A 21,755-nucleotide genomic window follows, 5' to 3' on the forward strand; every position below is an offset into this window, starting at 1 on the left:
ATCGGGAGCACAGAGACACAAGCACGCACCCATTTGCCCAGAGCAAGGTAAAGCTCCCAGGCACACACAGGACACGCTGAGACCCGGAGGCCGGGAAGTCGGAAGAGGGAGGAGGAAAGGCAGCCCTGCCATTAAGAGACCTTACGACAGAGAAACCTGTGAGCTTAAGGATCCGCGACGTGAGGCGAAGGGCGGACGGACGCACCCTGCGGGCGTCTTTCCCTTGACCCACTTGCGAGTGAGGGGCGTGGAGAGGACAGTCCCAATAGACTACACTTCCCAGCAGACCCTGTGGCAGACCCTCCCCCCAGGCGCGGCCCCCGCCGCCGCCAGGACTGATGGGAAGTGTAGTTCCTGGATATGGGGACAGGCCCGCGGAACGGTGTGCTTCTGTCTGCGTTTGGAGGGGACTGAGCCCCAAAGCTTCACAGGCTCCCTCGGGGAGCTCCGGCGTCTCCTCGTCCCCGCAGACTCCTGGGTTCCCGAGACTCGGTCTAGCTGGATGCTGGGGCTCCCCCTGTCTCCCCCCCAGCACAGCCGCGGGGCCCCCATCCGTGCCCGCGGCCCCCAACCCTTGCTCCGACCCTCGGCGGGCGGCCTGCCCCTTTAAGAGTGGCCCCGCTGACATCACGGCGGGGGTGGGGGGGTGCTGGCCCGGCTCCCGGCTCCGCGGCGGCTGCAGGACGCGGCTCCGCTCTGCGCCCGCCCGCTGCTCAGGGGACCCCCGGCCCGGGACGCCCCCTCCCGTCTCCTCCAGCCGCCCAGACCCCAGGCTGCGCCCCCACGCCTGGCCAGAGCCCCAGTCTTCTCAAGGGACCCCCAGGACCACCCCTGCTGTCTATCCGTCTCAGGGTCTCTCCTCTCTTTTTCTGCCCCTCTCTCTTTCCCTCCCTGTCTCTCTCTCTCTCTCTACCTCAAGGTCTCTGGGTCTCAGCATCTCTCCGCCCAAAGGCCTTTGACAGTCTACCTGTCTCTCTCTCTGTGACCTCTCCACTTCCTGGAGCCCAGAATCTCTGAGCCTGGGGGAAGAGGGGGCCTGCCTAGATCCGATTTCTGCCTCTCCATCTCTCTGTCTCTTCCAGGCCATCTCTGTGTGTCTTCTAGTCTCCAGACCCGGGAGTCTCAGAATTTCACAGCCTCCGGGTCTCAGTTCTGGGCAGACTCTCTGCCTCCCCGTGCGCCCCTGCCCCTCTCGGGCTCCCCTGCCTCTGTTTCTATTCTCTCTCGCTCCCTGCCTCCCCCATTCTCAAGGCCCATCTCCCTCCCTCCCCGCATCCAATCCCCCCTCCTCCTTTCCTGCCCCTCCCCTCCTCCGCAGTAGCCAATGAGCGACCGCCGGTCCCAGCTCCCGGCGTCGTCCGCCGAGTGAGGCCGCGGGCGCGGGGGGTGGGGGGTGGGAGGCCGGGAGGGGGCCGGGACGCCGGGCTCCGGGGCGGGGGCGGGGGGCGCGGGCACCGGCGACCCCGGTGGCGGCGGCGGCGGCGGCGGCCGGGGGAAGCCGCGGGGCCGGTCATGCGGCTGCGGGGCCCGCGGCCCGGAGCGTCCGCCAAGCCCTGAGCGAGGTGAGCGCGAAGGGAGAGTCCGGGAACCAGGTTGGGGGCGGGGGTGGTCCTCCTGAGGCGACCGGGGGTCTGGACTAAACGGGGCTGAGTGGCTCCTGGGGGTGAGATGCCCGCAATCGGACGCCCGAGTTTGGGGGGCAATGGGCGATGGAGGGACGTTTAGGCCTGAGGAATCCGGGGGTACGGGGTCCGAGGGTCCCAGAACGGGGCAACCATACTCTCAGTGTCCGAACCTCGGAGGCCGTGGGCACGGGAGAGGGTGCGGGCTGGATCCTCGAGGGAGGCGTTCCTGGATGAGGGGGGAGGGCCCGGGCCCGGTAAGGGCCGGCCGTGAGTCTGAGAAGGGGTCCCCGGAAAGAGGTCTCCCCAGGATTGAGGGCCTATGGAGTTTGGACTTGGGGCTTGGAGAATGGGGACCCCCGGGGATCCAAAAGCCTATATCCAGGAAAGGCGGGGATAAAGAAGGATAAGAAGGAGGCTTTGGGCCTGGGGAAGGAGGGGGGGTCCCAAAGGAGGAAGGGTTGGCGGTTGGAGGAGAATGAGGAGATCTGGGCGGGCCGCTGAGAGTGTGGAGGAACCGAGTGATGAGGGAGGGGCGCCCCAAAACGGGAGTGAGAAGGGTGCCGGTGGGCCACGTCCCAGCCGTCTGGATCGGAGGAGCCAGTGGGGGGAGCTGAGGTCAGGTACCTGGGACGGAGGCAGCCCGGGAGACAGGGGTTCTGACGCTGGTTTCTGAGATGAGCGGACAGGAAGGCAAACAGGCAGCTGGCAGTCAAGCCCTGGAGCCATGGGCCGGGGGATGGGAGCAAGCAGGGGTCCGGAGCTCTGCCAGTCTCAGACTCCTGAATCCCTCAGGAGGTGGGGAGCCGGGCAGGTGGGGTGGAGGCCCTAGAGGCTGGGGTTGAGGGGCGGGAGCGCCCAGGCGGGGATGAAGGTCGTCTCAAGCTCCAGAGTTCTTACTGAGGTGGTGTCAAGTTTCCAGAATTTCAATGTCAAGGCTCCAAGAATTCTGGTCAAAGAGAATGGGGACTCAAGTCCTGGCCGCTTGTTGGTGGAGAGGGGGAGTGCTGCTTAGGGGTCTTAACAGTCACTGTTAAAAAGGTGATGGAGATTGTGGTATTCAGGTAGGTTGAGGGCTCCGGTTGAGAAAAGATGGGGATCACAGTTTGAGTCCCCCAAACCATGAGACTGTGTGGTTTAGGGAGAAGTTCTCAGGAAAGGGTGAGCGTGGTGGCTAAGGGATTAGGAGCACCCTGGAACGAAATCTCCAGATTTAAGATTGGAATTTTGGAGGCCACGCCATGAACTTGGGAGCACTTTTGTTTTGAAGGTCCAGGGTTAGGGAAAATCTGGGTTCCAGATTGGAGGTTGAAGAGAGTCTATAATTGGAGGTCTTAGTCTGGGGGAGCTGGAGTCCAGACTCTCCGGGAGGGGATTTGGGGATCTTGTAACGAGAATGGGGATTGCAGACTTCCTGATGTGGGTTTTAGAGTTCAGAGCCCTGATTCCTATTGAATGATGGTCACTTGCTCTGAATAGGATACTGAGAGGTGGGGGGGTGGGATTCCCAGATCATGGTTTGGACATTCTGAAGTCTCTAGCCAAAACCCTGCTCCAGGTCTCTAGGCCCCAATATCCTGTGGGATATTGGAGAACCAGCGGCCTGTGATGGAGTTCTAGCACCCCAGGTTCAGAGGCTTGCAGGGATTTGGGATTGGGGAGGAGGGGCAGTTAATGTTCTGGAATCTTGAATCCGGGTTGTGGTCCACGATTTCAGATTAGGATGCCAAACTGAGGTCAAGGCACCATACCAGGGTTAGAAAGTCAAGGTCTTGGTGTTAGAATTGGACATTAAGGGTCAAGAGAAGAGTCCAGGGACTTCTCTGGTGGTCCAGTGGCTAAGACTCTGTGCTCCCAGTGCAGGGGGCCCGGGTTCAATCCCTGGTCAGAGAACTAGATCCCACGTGCCACAACTAAGTAGTTTGCAAGCTGCAACTAAGACCTAGCTCAGCCAAATATATATATATATATATATATATATATATTTTTTTTTTTTTTTAAGAGTCCAACTAGATATGGGAGGCTTAAGGTCAAGGCCAAGGTACAGGGTTAGGGTCCCTGGTTAACGACCCACTTGGGGCATTTCTGGTTCCCATTAAGAGCCCAAAAGAAAGGGGTCAGGGTGTCAGGTCTGGGCATGGAGTGGGGATTGGTGGCCTAGGTTAGGATTTCTAGACAAGTTACTGGTCCAAATCCAGGCTGGAGTCACAGGTCAGGACCCAGGGGGCAGATAGGAGAGAGTTTCTTTCGGGGGGTTGCTGGTTCTGGCCCAGGGCTGGTGTCCCCCGTGGCTGCATGCAGTCTGGGGGACCCCAGTGGCCCCAGCGGGGCTCTCCACTGGAGCTCCCGGTCTCTCAGGCCCCGCAGGGCGCCCCCCGCCGCTGAGGATGAGTCACTGCAGCAGCCGCGCCCTGACCCTGCTGAGCAGCGTGTTTGGTGCGTGCGGCCTGCTGCTCGTGGGCATCGCCGTCAGCACAGACTACTGGCTGTACATGGAGGAGGGAACCGTGCTGCCGCAGAACCAGACCACTGAGGTCAAGATGGCGCTGCACGCTGGCCTGTGGCGCGTCTGCTTCTTTGCAGGTACAGGCCTCACCTGCCCACCAGTCAACTGTCCCTGCCTTTGCGTGGCACCCGAGAGTCCTCATCCATAGTCCCCTCCCATGGGTGCCCGAAACCCAGAAATCAACCCCATGTCTCTCCTGGACAGTCACATGTCTACCTGGAGATTCCATTTCTAAGGTTTGCCAGGTGGCCGCATTGCAGAAAGAATCCGCCCGCCAGTGCAGGGAGACGCAAGAGACGCGCGCGGGTTTGATCCCTGGGTCGGGAAGGTCCCCTGGAGAAGGAAATGACAACCCACTCCAGGATTCTTGCCTGGAGAATCCCATGGACAGAGGAACCTGGAGGGCTACAATCCACAGTGTTGCAAAGAGTCAGACACGACTAAGCAGTGGAGTGCGCGCACACACACACGCACACACACTCAATTTCTAGCACTTTAGTCCTTGGATCTAAGAACCCCAACGATCATACAATCTCCAGGTCCCTAATCCCCAGCAACCCCCTGGAGCCCCCAGACCCAGAGAAACAGTAATCCTAGTTCAGAACTTGTCTCCTGGACAGTTCCAGTGTTGAATGGGAAGGATAAACAATATCTGTGCCTCCCAGCTACTATGGACATCGCTCCTTCTAGGAATCCTTTCCCACCTCAACCCCTAGACCTTTCCCTCTTTAGGGATCCAAGAGACCTGGCCCATAACCCCTTCTTACTTGAGACTCTGGCTTCCGGCTTATCTTCCTCCATCCAACGGTCTCTAGGGCAGCTTGCAATAGGAGCTGACAGACTCCTGCCCACACCCTTCTATAACCCCCTAAGAGGAGCACAAACGTAGTACAGAGTAACACAGAGTAGCCAGACACTAATCCCCAGGTCGTTCCCATCCTGGGGTCTTTTGACTGTGTGTCCTGCCCCTGACCGCCCTGCCTTCTTATCTTCCCCCCAGGCCGGGAAAAGGGTCGCTGCGTGGCCTCAGAATATTTCCTTGAACCGGAGATCAACTTGGTGACGGAAAACACGGAGAATATTCTGAGTGAGGGGAAGCACGGGGCTGGGAGGGTTAGGCAACCAAGGGGCAGGGTGACAGGGCGGGTCCTGGGGAAAAGAGCAGGCCAGTTGGCGCTAGTGGTAAAGAACCCGCCTGCCAATGCAGGAGACTTAGAGATGTGGGTTCATTCCCTGGGTTGGGAAGATCCCCTGGAGGAGGAAATGGCAACCCGCTCCAGTATTCTTGCCTGGGAAATCCTTTGGACGGAGAAGCCTGGCAGGCTACAGCCCATGGGGTCGCATAGAGTTGCGCACACAAGAGAAGGGATGAAGTGGAAGGGAAGTCGTGCAGGCTTGAAAGCAGGCAGAGTAGGTGCGTGAGGAGGTGGGGCCAGGTCGAAGGGGCGGAGCCCGGGAGTGGGTGGAGTCAGGAGCTAAGGGGTGGGGGTCAAGCCAAGGAGGTGTGGTCTGGGTGAGGGGGCGGGGCCAGCAGTGGAAGTTTCAGAAAAGGGCGTGGGGGTGCAGAGATGAGGAGGATTCAGAGGCAACCCGCAGAGTCCCTCCTCACTTCTGTCTTTCTTCCTACCCCTCCCCCAGAGACAGTGCGCACAGCCACCCCCTTCCCTATGGTCAGCCTCTTCCTTGTGTTCACCGCCTTCGTCATCAGCAACATTGGCCACATCCGCCCGCAGAGGACCATTCTGGCCTTTGTTTCCGGCATCTTCTTCATCCTCTCGGGTAAGCCCAAGGAAAGGACTGACAGGCTGCAGGACCATTTCAGGTACCAGGAACCTGGGGCTCCTCTTCCAATAAGACCACCACTTCCTTGCTGGGTAACCCTGAAGGAATTGCAGAACCTCTCCAAGCCCCACTTGCTGCTCTGTGGAATGGAGCATTTCTCAGCGAGCGCTTCTTGGGTGCTAACTGGGTGCCAGGCTCTGTTCTGATACAACCACCTTGTGAGGCAAATGCTATTAATAACCCCATTTTACAGTTATGGAAACAAACACTCAGCAGAATGAAGTCAGGGCCATACAACCAGTGAGAGGCAGAGATGGGACTCAACCACACACATTTCGCCTCCAGAGGCTGTATTTTTAACCACTCCTGATATTTTAGCAATTAACAGTTTGCAAGGCTCTTTATGTTCTGTGCAACGTATTACTGGAACATTTTTCAAACAGAAAAGTCGAAAGAACCCTGTACCCACCACTTAGAGTTGATCATTACCATGTCACGGGATTTGCTTTATCCTGTATCTGTCCATCTATCTATCTTTCTACCCATCCATTCGTCTATTTTATTATCATTTAAAAATGAATTTCAGGGACTTCCCTGGTGGTCCAGTGGCTATAACTCCATGCTTCCAATGCAGAGGGCCCCAGGTTCAATCCTGGTCAGGGAACTAGATCCCACATGCTGCAATTAAGATCTTATGCAGACAAATAAATAAACATTTAAAAAAAATGAATTTCAGAGCAAGCTGCAGGCATCAGTACACTTGACTCTAGATTCTTTACCATGCCTGTCATTAGCTAGAGTTCAATGTTTCTTTATAGTTATCTTTTCTTTTGAGATCTAAGTCTCTTTAGCATGAGCAATCTCATAAACTTCTCATAGCATCTCTGTCCGGGAGTTATTATTAGAACTAGTTTGATAAAATAGGAATACCGGGTCTCGAAATTGTGCAGGGAGTTGCCTGAGATACCAGTGTAAGCTGGTTCCCCAGGGACTCAAGTGTCCTGAGCTCCAGAGGAGAGCTCTTTCTGAAGTGTTCCCCTCCTCCAAATTTTAGTTCGGTCCAGTCCAATTCAGTCTAACTCAGCTCAGGTCAGGTCACTTCTGCTCTGACATACTTAACTCCATCCATCTGGCCCAACTGACCCCAATCTATTCTGACTCAGTTCTTTAGTTCAATTCGAATTACTTCAACATGATTTAATTAAACTCCGTTGGGGCCCTTTTAATTCAGTTGATATTTTATGAACAAAGCCTGCTGTACGTCTCACTCCCGTTACATCCCCTGGGGCCTGCACTCGGCCACCTCTTTGGAGTCGGCTCTGCAGATGATTGGAGATGGGTCTTCAAAAATCCCCTCCCCCAGTCTCCTCCCTGCTCCTCACCCAGCTTTCTCTGGGCTAAACCTCCCCCATGCCTCCAACCTAACCTGACAAGACCTCTTCCCCAGGAAAGCAGGGTGCAACCTCCGTGCAAACTTGAATCACAGCATGCGGAGCCAGACACCAAGCTAAAATAAGACATGTATCATATCACCATTTCAGAGTGTCAGATGGAAAAATTGTAGCCTAGAGAGACAGAAAGTGGGGCAAGGGTAGGGAGCATGGGGACTTTGATTCAACCCACCTGAAATGCTCGAAGGAAAATCCTATTGTTTGTGATTTACAGAAGTGGAAACCAAAGAGGCGATAAAGCTGATAAATGACAGTGCTGGCACTAGAATCAAGGGTGTTCTCCTCCCCAAAGCCATGCTTATGCCAATGCATCAGGACCTGACTCCCCAAGGTCAAGTTAAGGATCAGTTGGTGCCGTCACGGCTGGAAATCAGGCCTCTGATGTAACAATAGAGTAATTTAGGGGGATCAAACCCCACTTCCTGAACTTCATTTCATAGACTATGATCTATGCACCCTACCCAAGGTAGCCAAGGTTGCAGCCTATAGCAGCTGAAGGTTCATGCTGCTATGAACCTAGAAAGACCTGGGTTAAAATCCTGACACTTACTGTGTGAGCTGCAGCCTTCCTTTCTGGAGCTGTTGACTGGGCAACCTTGGTCAGGGGTGGGAAAACTTTTTGCTCAGGGCCAGACAGTAAATAGTCTAGGCTTTGTTGGTGTGCCAAAGCAACCAGAGGGGAAGCAGTGGGCCTAGCTGTGTTCCAGTAATCCTATTTAAAGAGCCTGAAATTTGAATTCAATATAGTTTTCATGGACCATGAGATTTTATTCTTCTTTTGTCTTTTTTTTTTTCCTGACCATTAAAAAAAAATGTAAAAACCACACTTCGTTTGCAAACTGTACACAAACAGGCAGTGGGACCAACAGTAGTTTTCTGACCCCTGGTCTAGATCACGGATGTGAAGGCCCAACCCAGGGCCTGGTTTATAGCAGTAAGTGCTCAGCACGTGGTAGTTTTAAATAAATAAACGCACGCTCACATATGTACATGAATAGTAGTAGTAGCAACAGCAACCATAATAGAAAACAGTTAATTGAGAGCCACGGTTTGGGGAAGTTTTAAGTGCTTTGTGCAAATTATTTCTTTTTCTTCACCTCCTAAGGCAGATGCTATTTTTATTCCCATTTTCCATTTGAGGAAACGGAAAGCACTCAGAAGTTGAGCTGCTCCACAGTAGAAGCAGGATTCCAGACCGGTCTTTCACTCTGGCATTCTACTGCCCCACCACAATTAAAAGTCATAAAGACAAAGGGGATTACAAGAGAGGAAAGGCTGGGGACTTCCCTGGTTGTCCAGTGGCTAAGACTCTACAGTCCCAGTGCTGGGGGCCCAGGGTTCCATCCCTGGTCAGGGAATTAGATCCCACATGTACATCTGAGACCCAGCTAGCAAAAGAAAGAAAGAAAGGAAAGGGTGGACATAGTACCAGTGTTTTAGATCTTGGAGTGGAATGTAGTAGTGCAACCATCTCGTGTTCCCAATGAGGAAACTCAGACTTAGAAAGAGGCAAGGGTTGACCAAGGTCTGGTAAATGGTGAGGTAACAGTTTTGGAGAAAGTGGCGGGAGGGCTTGGGAGGGAAAGGGATAGGGTGTCGATGATCCCTCAGGGACCTGTTTTGGGAATGGACTAAAAGGAAAGAGATTGGAAAGCGAGGAGGCTTATGCAGTAGTCCAGGCAGAAGCGGATAAGGTTCTAGCTGGGGAGGGAGATGGGAGGGTAAAGGTGACTGGATGGCTTTGAGAAAGAAGGATGTTGACAGAAGAATCAATAGAACCAGATGACTGACTGGGTGTGATTGGTGAGAGTAGGGGGAGGAGGCTGGAGTGACATTGGCTTTCTTTTTCCAGGTCAGATGAGGCAAGCTTCCCGCGCCTGGCTCACATTAACCCCTGCTCCTCAAACATGTTCCATGTGTCTGCTCTTTCATTCACTCACTCATCAAACAGTTGCAGAAACATCTTCTACGCCATGCCCTTACTGAGCACTGGTGACATGCTGAATCTTAAATGGCAATCTTCATGCAGTCAGCCACAAAACAGCTCCCAGCTACATGCCCTTCGATGCTGGTCACACAACACTTAAATCCCTTCAGGGTCTCGATGCATTTCCATTGCACTTAGAATACATCCCAACTCCTCACGCTGATTTACAAGGTCTTACATGATTTGGCTACTGCTCAGACTTCTGGTCTCATTTTTCCTAACTCACTAACACTCTCTCCGTTGCTGCATCGCCCTTGAAAATGCTAATCTCAACCTCACTTTTACAATCATTAACCCTCCATGCTTGGAAGTCTCTTTCTCCTAATTCCCCAACTTTTCCTCTTCAGATTTTCTTTCTCTGACAATGGTATCCAAGGTTGCTTTGCCCCCACTACACTACCCATCACCTTCCCTATTTGATATTTGCTTCATAGCACTTATTGCTAGCGTCATCTTATTCCTTTTCTGCCTCCTTCTTCCAGAATGTAAACTCCAAAAGACAGGAAGGGACTTCCCTGGTGATCCAGTGGCTAAGACGTTACACTCCCGGTGCAGGGGGCCTGGGTTTGATCCTTGTCCAGGGAACTAGATCTCACACGCTGCAACTAAGGAAAGAGCCCCAGTGCCACAACTAAGACCCAGCGCAGCCAAATGAATAGATAAATAAAAGGCAGAGACGTGCTCATGCTTATATCTTCAGAGCCTAGATTAGTTGCTGGTACAAAGTTCCACAATGAAGTATTGGTAGAAGAGATCCCTCATAAAGAAAGTTCAAGGCATTCTGAGAAAAGGGAAGCTGCTTTAAGCAGACAGAGTAGGATGCTGGAGAGGGTGGGAGTGACCAGAATTTCAAGAGCAGGTGACATCTAAATTGATGCAGAAAGGGCGAGGGGGAGCTTTTCAAGTAAAGAAAGAAAAGTGCCTGGTACAGACATGCATTTCACAGCGTGTGTTAAGACTCCAGAAAGTGGTAAGACTGAGGTAGCCGCCCATGTAGCTCTCCATGGTCCTGAAATTCTTTGTTCTAAATCCAGGTTGTTCCTATTCAGCTTGGAATGTAGGTGATTCTTGCCTTCTGTGCTCTAAGAATTCTGAAGCAGATGTAGTGGAGTGGGGGGAGAGAAGACTGTATTACAGAGAAAGGGCGAGGGATGGGAGAGAGAGAAAAGGGGAGGAGAAAAAAGAGAAAAGAAGGTTATTTTTAGAGAACCAGAGTCGCCATAAAATGCCCAGGAAGGAGAAAGAATGACAAGAACAGCTTCTGACATTGTGTTTAGATAACTTTCAATCACTAAAAACAAAAACAAGAGCAAAAGCAATAACAAAAAGCTCCTTCTCTTGAGAAACATTTGTTCCCTTCTCATCAACCCTGCTCCTGACTCTCTGTAGGGAGAATGTCTTTTAGAACTGAAATAAGAAACAGGGACTTGAGTGAGGCAGGAGTGGTTGGCAGGTTTTCAGATCAAAAAGAGCTTGGGTAACCAGACTGAGGAATGAATACTTTCTCCCATGGATCCTAGAGCGCCGAGAAAGTATTTTGACAAGAGAAGGACAGAGTCTGCTATGGGTTTTATTTAATTATTTAGGCCAGGGATGGACCCCAGGCAACTTGCAGTGGTAGGGCAGAATCCTAACCACTGGACTGCTAGGGACCTCCCTGGTATGGGTTTTTAGAAAGAGCCAGTATCTGAAACAAAACAAAAACATACAGGACTTCCCTGGTGGTCCAGAGGTTAAGACTCCACCCCCCAATGCAAGGCATGTGGGATCCATCCCTAGTTGGGGAACTAAGATCCCACATGCCTCGAAGTGTGGCAAAAATAAGAAAAGAAAGAAACAACAGTATCTAAAATAGGGAGACAGGTTTGAAGGCAACGGGACAGGCACAGGGAATAAGCCTCAGCTGGATTAGAGGACTTGGGGGCGTAAAAGGGATTTTAGATTTATGAGAGATTTAGGAAGGAAAATAGACATGACTTGATGACTGACCATCCTTCTTGGATGAGGGGGGTGGGATTAAAAGGACTCCCCTGGGCTTCCCGGGTGGCACTAGTGGTAAAGAACCCGCCTGCCAATGCAGGTAGATGGAAGAGACGCGTGTTCAATCCATGGGTCGGGAAGATCCCCTGGAGAAGGAAATGGCAACCCAGTCCAGTATCCTTGCCTGGAGAATCCCAGGGACAGAGGAACCCGGTGGGCTACAGTCCACGGGGTCTCACCGAGTTGGACACGACTGTAGCAACTGAGCACACAAGCACTCTGTTTTAACTTTACCACTTGAAAGTCAGTTGCAGGCATCACTAAGCATTTTAATATGCATCTCTTAACAGTGATGGCATTTTTCTACATAACTACAAGACCATTATTAAACCTAGAAATTTTACAAAAGTCCATACCATAATCCATTCCATTTTCAAACTGTCCTAGACATTCTAAGAATGCCTTTTATAGCTTTTCCCCCAGAAGCAGGATTCAATCTAAGTTTATGCACTGCATTTAGTTAATTTCTCTTTTAGTCTAGACTAGTTCCCGTACTATATTTTTTACAACACTGACTTTTAAAATATATTTCATTATGAAAATATAGAAAGGATAGTATAGTGTGCCATGTACCCTTCACTCAGTTTCAACAATTATCAACATATGGTGAGTCTTTTTTTAGTCAAACTTGCCATATCTCCCTTCTGCACTTCACTACAGAATTTTAAAGTCAGTCTCCAGCATTAAATCATCTTATCCACTAATATTTCAGCATATCTCTGAGAAACTAGTACTTTGTTATTTAATATAGCCACAGTGCCATTATCTGCCCAAATAATGAAGAATAGCTGCTTAATATAAATTAATATCTAGCCAGAGTTCAACTTCCCCACTTATCTCATAAATGCCTTTTTAAAATTTTTACAATTAGTGTGTTGGAAACCAGGATCCAAATTCCACTGTGCATTTAGTTGATAGATCTCTGAAGCCTCTTTTAATCTCTAATAGTCCCTCTCCTTCTGTTTTTTTCTTGCCATTCATTTGAAGACATCTAGTCATTTGCCTCATATAATCTCCACACTTTTGATCTTTCTGTTGTGTCTTTGTGTTGTGATTTTAATATATCCATCTACTCTGTGTTTTCCTGTAAAATTGTAGATCAGATCCAGGTTTGACTTTGGGAGTGGGGGGGCAAAAATACCTCATAGATAGGTGGTGTTATTAAGTCCTATTGCATTGCATCAGGAGACATAATACTACGTGTTTGCCTCTCTTTTTGAGATGTTAAGATTAATCACCAGCTTAAGTATTATAACTTGGGTCGTACCATTGTCCTTTTGAAATCTACAAGACAGGATGTCCTGTAGAACACCCCACATCCTGCATCTGTTGGATTGTTTCCTCGTGGCATCATTTGACTTCTTCCTCTTCCTTTGTATTTTCTGTAACCGGCAGTTATGTCCAAGGTAGAGACTTGATTAGATTCTAGTTAAATAGGTTTGGTAAGATTTAGAAGTGGTGCCGTATTCTTTATAGCCCATCACTTCAGGTAGCAAATGTCAAGTTGTTCCCACCAGGAGTGGGAAAATGTTTAACCCCTTGGTAAAGGGGGTGATCATTAGAGCTCTCCATTGGAAAGGCACATTTTTCTCTTTATGATGAGTAAACCATTTGCAGGGGAACACTTTTGAATTTTTTATTTTATTTTTAAACTTTACATAATTGTATTAGTTTTGCCAAATATCAAAATGAATCCGCCACAGGTATACATGTGTTCCCCATCCTGAACCCTCCTCCCTCCTCCCTCCCCATACCATCCCTCTGGGTCGTCCCAGTGCACCAGCCCCAAGCATCCAGTATCGTGTATTGAACCTGGACTGGCAACTCGTTTCTTACATGATATTTTACATGTTTCAATGTCATTCTCTCAAATCTTCCCACCCTCTCCCTCTCCCACAGAGTCCATAAGACTGTTCTATACATCAGTGTCTTTTTTGCTGTCTCGTACACCAGGTTATTGTTACCATCTTTCTAAATTCCATATATATGCATTAGTATACTGTATTTATGTTTTTCCTTCTGGCTTACTTCACTCTGTATAATAGGCTCCAGTTTCATCCACCTCATTAGAACTGATTCAAATGTATTCTTTTTAATGGCTGAGTAATACTCCATTGTGTATATGTACCACAGCTTTCTCATCCATTCATCTGCTGATGGACATCTAGGTTGCTTCCATGTCCTGGCTATTATAAACAGTGCTGCGATGAACATTGGGGTACACGTGTCTCTTTCCCTTCTGGTTTCCTCAGTGTGTATGCCCAGCAGTGGGATTGCTGGATCATAAGGCAGTTCTATTTCCAGTTTTTTAAGGAATCTCCACACTGTTCTCCATAGTGGCTGTACTAGTTTGCATTCCCACCAACAGTGTAAGAGGGTTCCCTTTTCTCCACACCCTCTCCAGCATTTATTATTTGTAGACTTTTGGGTAACACTTTTGAATCTTCAGGGAGTGGAATTCCTGTTTGGTGATGCCTATTTTATTTAAAATTTGTTGTTTTGGCAAATTTTTAAACGTACAGAAAAGTTGCAAGAACAGCACAAAGAATTCTCATGTTTTTCACCTGGACCAATTTTTAACACTTTGCCACCTTTGTCTTTTTCTCTATCTTATGTGTATATAAGTCAGTTCAGTTCAGTCACTTAGTCGTGTCCGACTCTTTTTGACCCCGTGGACTGCAGCACGCCAGGCTTGCCTGTCCATCACCAACTCCCAGAGTTTACTCAAACTCATGTCCATGGAGTCTGTGATGCCATCCAGCCATCTCATCCTCTGTTGTCCCCTTCTCCTCCTGCTCTCAGTCTTTCCCAGCATCAGGGTTTTTTCCAGTGAGTCAGTTCTTCGCATCACGTGGCCAAAGTATTAGAGTATATGTGTGTATATGGGTATATATCTATATATTATTAATACATTATATTATCATAGATAACCACTTGAACATAAATTGCAAATACCTCACCCTTTTAAATATTTTTTAATTTTTACAATGTTGTGTTGGTTTCTGCCATACAGCAACGACAATCAGCCATAATTATACATATATCCCCTCCCTTCTGAGCTTCCCTCCTCTCCTCTCATCCCATCCCTCTAGGTCATCCCAGAGCATCCAGGGCCCCCTGTGCCACACAGCATCTTCTCACCAACTATCCATTTGACACAACTAGAAACACTTCACTCTTAAATAAATCAGATCAGATATCTCCTAAGGTCAAGTATATTTCCTTTCCTAAGCATAGCACCATCATCCAATTCAGGAAGTTGAACATTAATACAATTTTACAGCTAATACACAATCCGTATTCAAATTTCATCAATTGTCTGCACTCTGCCCTTTTTGATATTTTAAACATTTTTGGCCGCTCTCAGTCTTGGCTGCCGCTGGCAGGCTTTCTCTAGCTATGGCAAGCCAGGGCTCCTCACTAGATGCGGTGCACAGACCTCTCATCGCCGGGGCGTCCCCCTGTTTCGGAGCATGCGCTCTAGGCTCTCAGGCTTCTGTAGTTGTGATGCACGGGCTTAGTTGCCCCACAGCACCCACACTCCTTTTTTTCCCCCATTGGCTGCACCCCGGGGCCTGTGGGATCCCAGTCCCCTGACCAGGGATCGAACCCAAACTCCCTGCAGTGGAAGCGCAGAGTCTTAACCACTGGACCATCAGGGAAGTCCCCACACCGCCTTTTATAGTCCGTTTTTCCCCTGATTTGGGATCCAGGCTAGGATTCCCCTCTGCATTTCCTTGATGTGTCTCTTTCGTCTCCTTTCATCTTTTATATAGTTCCTATGCCTTAAAAAAAAAATCTTTCATGTTGACGTTTATTTTTGAAGAACGCAGCCGGTGTTTGTAAAACGCCCCACATTTTCTCCTGGAGTGGATCCAGGTTACACATTTCCAGCAGGGACACTGCATAAATGAAATAGTGGCGCGATCCCATCAGGAGGTCGGGGTGTCCGTTTGTCCCACTGTTGGTGATGTTAGCTTCAGGTACTTGGTTCAAAGGGTATCTTTCAGGCTCCTTTATGATATTTCCAAAGTATCTTTGTAATGCATAGATATTCCACGAGAAGATTATGTCATTCAGTGTTTTAACGACCACTGATGATGCTTTCCTGCATCCTAATATCATTGTGTGCGTGCGTGCTAAGTTGCTTCAGTCATGTCTGACTCTTGGTGACCCTATGGGCTGTAGCTGTTGCTGGGCACAGGCTTTCACTAGTTGCAATGAGTGGGTGCTCCACTCTAGTTGTGCTGCTCAGGCTTGTCACAGTGGTGGTTCTCTTGTGCAGAGCACGCACTCTGGGGCCTGGACTCAGTAGTCATGGCGCACAGGCTTAGTTGCCCCGTGGCATGTGGAATCTTCCCAGGTCAGGGACCAAACCTGTGTCACCTGCATGGGCAGGCAGATTCTTCACCACTAAGCCACCAGGGAAGTCCTGATCTACTTTCTCTGTCTATGGATTTGCCTATTTTGGACATTTCCTATAAATGGAAGCGTACAATATGTGGTCTTCTGCATCTAGCTTCTTTCACTTAGCATATTTTCTAGGTTCCACCATGTGGCAGTATAAATCAGCACTTCATTCCTTTTTTTGGCTGAATACTATTCCTTTATATGGCTATACCACATTTTGTTTATCCATGCAGTTGATAGACGTTTGGGCTGTTTCCACGTTTTGGCTATTATGAATAATGCTTCTGCAAACATTCCTGCACAAGTTTTTGTGTGAGCATATGTTTCCAGTTCTCTCAGCTAAATACCTAGGAGTGGAATCGCTGGGTCATATGGTAATTCTATCTTTAACGCTTTGAGGAACTGCCAAATGAAATTCCGATACTTTTTACATGCCATAAAATACTCTTCTTTTGATTTTTTTTCAACCACTTAATCATGTAAAAGTCATTCTTAGCTAGTAGACCATACAGAAACAGGAGGTGGGCTGGATTTAGCCCTGGGTCGGGGTCGGGGTGGGGGGTCGTTTTTTGCTAACCCCTTTCGTAGGCAATGGAAGGAATTCAGATTTATTCTGGGTGATGGGCACACAGATATTTGTTTGTGTAATAGGATTCTAGGGGAAGGTGCTAATGAGGATTATGGAGATTAATTTAGGGCTGGGGATTTTACTGATTCCTTAAGCCACCTTTAACGGATTCCTATGTGGCACAGCAGTAGAGAATCCACCTGCCAAGGCAGGAGACACAGGAGACATGAGTTCAATCCCTGGGTCAGGAAGATCCCCTGGTAATGGCAACCCATTCCAGCATTCTTGCCTGGAAAATCCCATGGACAGAGGAGTCTGCTGGGCTACAGGGTTGCCAAGAGTGAGACACAACTGAGCACACACCCATTGCAAGCCACCCTTGTGCTACTGTTTAAAAGAAAGTTCACCTTGGGGCTTCCCTGGTGGTCAAATGGTTGACTCCAAGTTCCAATGTACAGGGCATGGGTTCAATCCCTGGTTAGGGAACTAAGATCCCCCATGCTGCTCATATAAAATATATATGTTTATTTTATATACATATATATGTTAGAAACAGAAAGTTCAGCTTGAGGAAGTGAGACTTGCCTCTTAAAAATTCTCAAATGAGACTTCTTCTCTCCATTTTCTCCCTGTACCTCGGTATCCTCAACTCTAAACAGAGATAAAAGTGGTACCTACTTGAAAGTGTTATTGTGAAGTTTGAATGAGTTAATGCATATAAGACACTCAGAATGGTGCCTGGCACAGAGCAAGACCTACACAAGCAGCTGCTATTATTGTTGTTGATGTTATTATCTATACAGCCTTAGTTCTGCTTCATCCTCCCCAGCCTTGGGCCTATCACAGCTCCAGCATTTCTCCCCTCCAGTCCCTTCCCACAACCCATCAGCCCCCAAAGGATCTTCTAACACTGCAGTCTGGCCCTGTCCTCCCTCTGTTCCCAACATTCCATGGCTCCCTAGTGCCCTTGCCATCAATGCCAAGCTCCTCAGACTGGCACTTGAGGCTCATCATGGCAATGCCCCTGCCCAACCTTCTCTGGCTTCCTTTCTGGTGGCTGTGGGCCATGTTTTTGAGCTGCATGGATGGATCAGTTCAGCATTCCCCCTCTAATTCTGGTTGGAACAATGCCAGTCCCTCTGCCGTGCATGGCGTGGTATTCCTGCATTCTTCCCTGGGCCTCATCCTTTGAGATTTAGGACAAAATGCAGCTTCCGGGAAACTTTTCTTGACTCCCTCCACCCCTGGCCCAGGTGGCTTTGGTGCCTTTTCTGGGCCCATGGAACTTTATGCTACTATTTCATCTGCAAAACTTTTTAAATTAATTTTTCTGGTGCACCACACAGTATGTGAGATCTTTGTTCTCTGACTGGGGATCAAACCAGCACCCCCTGCAAAGGAAGTTCGGAGTCTTCACCACTGGACCGCTAGGGTAGTCCCTGTGCTACCATTTCCCTTACAGTACTGTCACCATGGATGTGACTGCTGACCAGTGTCCATATTTGCCTTCCCCAACTGCACTGTGAGCCCCTGGATGGCAGATTAGGGATGCAGGGGTGGGGGGAAGGAGGAGGAGGCTGTTGATTTACCTCTAGACTCCCTGCACCCAGCCCAGGACGAGCCCACAAGGGACTTCAATTGATGGGAGCTTCCCAGGTAGCTCAGACTGTAAAGAATCCACCTGCAATGCAGCAGACCCCGGCTCAAGAAATTCCCCTGGAGAAGGGATAGGCTATCCACTCCAGTAGTCTTGGGCTTCCCTGGTGGTTCAGACAGTAAAGAATCCACCTGCAATGTGGGAGACCGGGGTTCCATCCCTGAGTTGGGATGATCCTCTGGAGGGGGGCATGGCAACCTACTCCAGGATTCTTGTCTGGAGAATCCCCACGGACAGAGGAGCCTGGCGGGCAACAGTCCATGGGGTCGCAAAGAGTCGGACACAACTGAGTGACTAAGCACAGCACAGTCCAGGATAGAATGGGATGGGGGGTGGGAGGAGAAGATGGCAGTGGGAGGCAGGGGCCTGGGGCTGGGGAAAGGGGTCCGCTGCTAGTGGACCAAGGGCATCCCTCTACTCCCCCAGGCCTCTCCTTGGTGGTGGGCTTGGTTCTTTACATTTCCAGCATCAACGACGAGGTCATGAACAGGCCCAGCAGCTCGGAGCAGTATTTCCATTATCGCTACGGGTGGTCTTTTGCCTTCGCTGCATCCTCCTTCCTACTCAAAGAGGTGATGTCTGTGGGGCCCAGACTTCAGAGTTTTGAATGGGGACCGGTGGCAGGGGCGTGTGTGATTCCTGGGTCCACGGGGAAGAGGAGGCTGTGGGTTAGACTGTGGATTAAAAGGAGGTGGTGGCTGAGGTCCTAGCCCCCAGGTCCTGGAGGAGGAGGGTCTGGGAGCTCCAACTCCTGGGGTCCCAGGGGAGAAGGGGGGGCCCTGGACTCCCAGATCTCTGGAGGATGAAGCCGGGGACTCTAACTCCTGGGATGGAGGGGTGGGGGGAGGGGCTGTGGGAAGGGAGGAGGAGGCCAGGCCCCTAATCCCCGGCTTTTGGGAAAGGAGGAAGCTGGAGGCCTGGAATCCCGGGTCCTGGGAGAGCGGGGCCGGCGGGCCTGGCCTTGGGGCGGCGCGCCCGGGCCCAGCCGCGGGGACTCTGGTCTTGCCTTGGCGCAGGGAGCCGGCGTGATGTCCGTGTACTTGTTCACCAAACGTTACGCGGAGGAGGAGATGTACCGCCCGCACCCGGCCTTCTACCGCCCGCGTCTCAGCGACTGCTCCGACTACTCGGGCCAGTTTCTGCAGCCCGAGGCGTGGCGCCGTGGCCGCAGCCCCTCCGACATCTCCAGCGACGTGTCTATACAGATGACGCAGAACTACCCTCCCGCCATCAAGTACCCCGACCACCTCCACATCTCCACCTCGCCCTGCTGAGGCCCCGCCCCCGGAGCGCCCTGCCTCTTCTTCCTCTTCCTCCTCCTCCTCCTCCTCCTCACGGGTCTCGTCGCCACCGCGGCTCCAGAGCAAGTCCCGGGGACACCTTGTCCCCCGGGGAAGAAACAGCGCGCGTTAGCCCTGCCCCGCCCCCGCCGTAGCCCCGCCCTCTTTCCACTTCCAGACTCCTCCTCCTCCTGAGGGGCCCTTTCCCTTAGGCCCCGCCCCCCAGCCAAAAGACTCCCAGGTCCCGGGTTCTTCGCGCGCAGCGGCCGAGCGCGTCCACCTCCGTGCAAACCGCACCAGTTACCTTTCGCCTCGGCCGGGGGCTCTGGGCTGGAGAGTAGGTTCCGGCAGCCGCCAGGAATGCCAAACATCCTCTTCTCTCTGCCTCGGCTAGCCTCTTACTTGGCCCAGTCTCACCTCCAGACCTTCATGGTCCTTGCGTGCAATGAGTGCAGAGGGGGAGGCCCTTCTTACTCTACCCCACACCCCTACCCCATCTCTAGTATGGGGATGGTTAACCATAACCGGGTATGGTTAACCTGGCCTCCCCCGCCCCTCTCCCCACACACGGGAGACCCCGTTCTGTCTCACCTGCTGGACACGCCTCAGCCTTCTGAAGGCTACCTGCCTTTTCAAGGGCGCTCTTTAACGAATTTTCTCGCTCTCTCTCAGCTGACCTTGGCTTCTTTTTTCTTCCTCTTCCTGCCCTGTCTCCTGGCCTCCTCACCACCCGCTCATCCAAAGCCCCCCTAGGTGTATCCAGCCCCCACACACCACGCGACAAGAATGGAGACCCTAGGGTGGAGGAAAGTCCTCCACGCCAATTCCACGCCTGTGCTCGCCTCTCCCCCCTCGAGGCCCCGTCGTGGGAGGGAGAGGCAGTAGCGGGGGTCGACACCCCCCCAAACCTCGAAGTCTTCCATTTTCTGGCACCTCCCCCTTCATTGAAGTCCCCCTCCCCATCTCAGATCCCCCAACTCTGGCCTCTTTCAAGGGTCCGTCTGCCTCCTAGGACAGATTGGGGTGGGGGTGAGGGTTCACCAGAAACTCACCCACTCTCTTATTAGGGGAGGAGGGGCGAGGTAGCACAGTGTTGTACACGGAACCAGAAAGGCCCCCTGGGTGGGGGGAGGGGGGCAGGGGAGGGATGGGGGGTTTTTAGTTTGCATCTTAGGTGGGAGGGGGGAGGGGGGACCGCAGCAGTTAACCTGTCTTTACGCAGCGATTTTTAACGAGGCTGGGGGGAGGGGGGCTTTGGAGATGGGGGAGGGGTGGGTGGGGGGCCTGGCTCTGTTATTTACCGTGTATCATATGTAAATACCGACAGAAACTTCAATAAACTTTATTTCAAACACGTCTCTGCCTATCCGGGGGTGGGGGCATTGGATACAGAGGACGAATCTAGGTCTCTAGAGGGTATATGTGTGTGTGTGGTGCGGGGGGCGGGGGGTGCTACAGAATAAAGTTAGTTGTTTCTTAAACTGCTTAATCATCACAGGTATTAACAGTCGCACTTTATAATTCAGTCCATGTAAAGCGTGTAGGACAGCAAATGACACAGGTCAGTATCAGTAAAAGTTAACACTTGGTGTCACTGACCCGGGCTTTCCAGGTGGCTAAGTGGTAAAGAATTCACCTGCCAATGCAGGAGCTGCAGGAGACATGGATTTGATCCCTGGATTGAGAAGATCCCCTGGAGGAGGACATGGCAACCCACTTCAGTATTCTTGCCTGGAGATTCTCATGGACAGAGGAATCTGGTGGGCTATAGTCCACGGGTTGCACAGAGTCAGACACGACTGGGCACACAGTATGCGTGATAATGACCACTTACAGAACTGTTACTATTACTCACTTTCCTTGCTTCGTTTTAAAAAAGTTGTTCTTTTCTTTTGGTTGTGCCCCCTGGGGGCATCTTAGTTCTCCACCAGGACATGCTCTCTGCAGTGCCCTAACCAGCGGATGGTCAGCCAGAGCATTCCCTGCTTCATTTAATTTCCTCCCCAAGCTTGCACATTGAATTTATTGGATTCCTTTTGCAGCCGGGTCCATAGAGGTGAAATGATTCACCCAGGTCACACAGGTGGAAACTGGCAGAGCCGTGAGTTGAAACTAGGTTCATCTGGTTCCAAAAGTTAAGCTTCCTTCCTTTTGCACCAAGGAGCAGGGGCTTTTCCTAATGCTTGGTGACGCTATTGAGAGATAACCACTATCATCTGTTGTATCTACTCCGTATGGAAAGCCACACACTTTGCTGCCATCCCTGATCTCAGGAGACGTTCCCAGCAGCCCTTTAGGTAGGGCACAGACACACACACACACCCACATTTTACAGGTGATGGAGGGAGGCTCAAAGTGGGCTCCAAGGTCTGTGATCCCACCTACTACACTGAGGGATTGAAAATAGCCTAAATGCTTGATAAGCTTATTCTTGAAATACACTGAAAAGGAA

At 50.9% G+C, this 21,755-nt stretch overlaps 1 protein-coding gene across 1 annotated transcript; it reads left to right on the plus strand.

Annotated features, from left to right (window-relative positions):
• Positions 1-1,418: 1,418 nt before the first annotated feature.
• Positions 1,419-19,460, plus strand: CACNG7 (calcium voltage-gated channel auxiliary subunit gamma 7). Its single transcript, XM_070386788.1, has 6 exons — positions 1,419-1,562; positions 3,981-4,205; positions 5,129-5,215; positions 5,767-5,907; positions 18,450-18,595; positions 19,040-19,460. The coding sequence occupies exons 2-6, from the start codon at positions 4,010-4,012 to the stop codon at positions 19,295-19,297; spliced, it is 828 nt and encodes a 275-aa protein (XP_070242889.1). The 5' UTR covers positions 1,419-1,562; positions 3,981-4,009; the 3' UTR covers positions 19,298-19,460.
• Positions 19,461-21,755: the final 2,295 nt, after the last annotated feature.

Source organism: Bos mutus, chromosome 18, assembly GCF_027580195.1.
Source record: "Bos mutus isolate GX-2022 chromosome 18, NWIPB_WYAK_1.1, whole genome shotgun sequence".
Taxonomy (NCBI): domain Eukaryota; kingdom Metazoa; phylum Chordata; class Mammalia; order Artiodactyla; family Bovidae; genus Bos; species Bos mutus.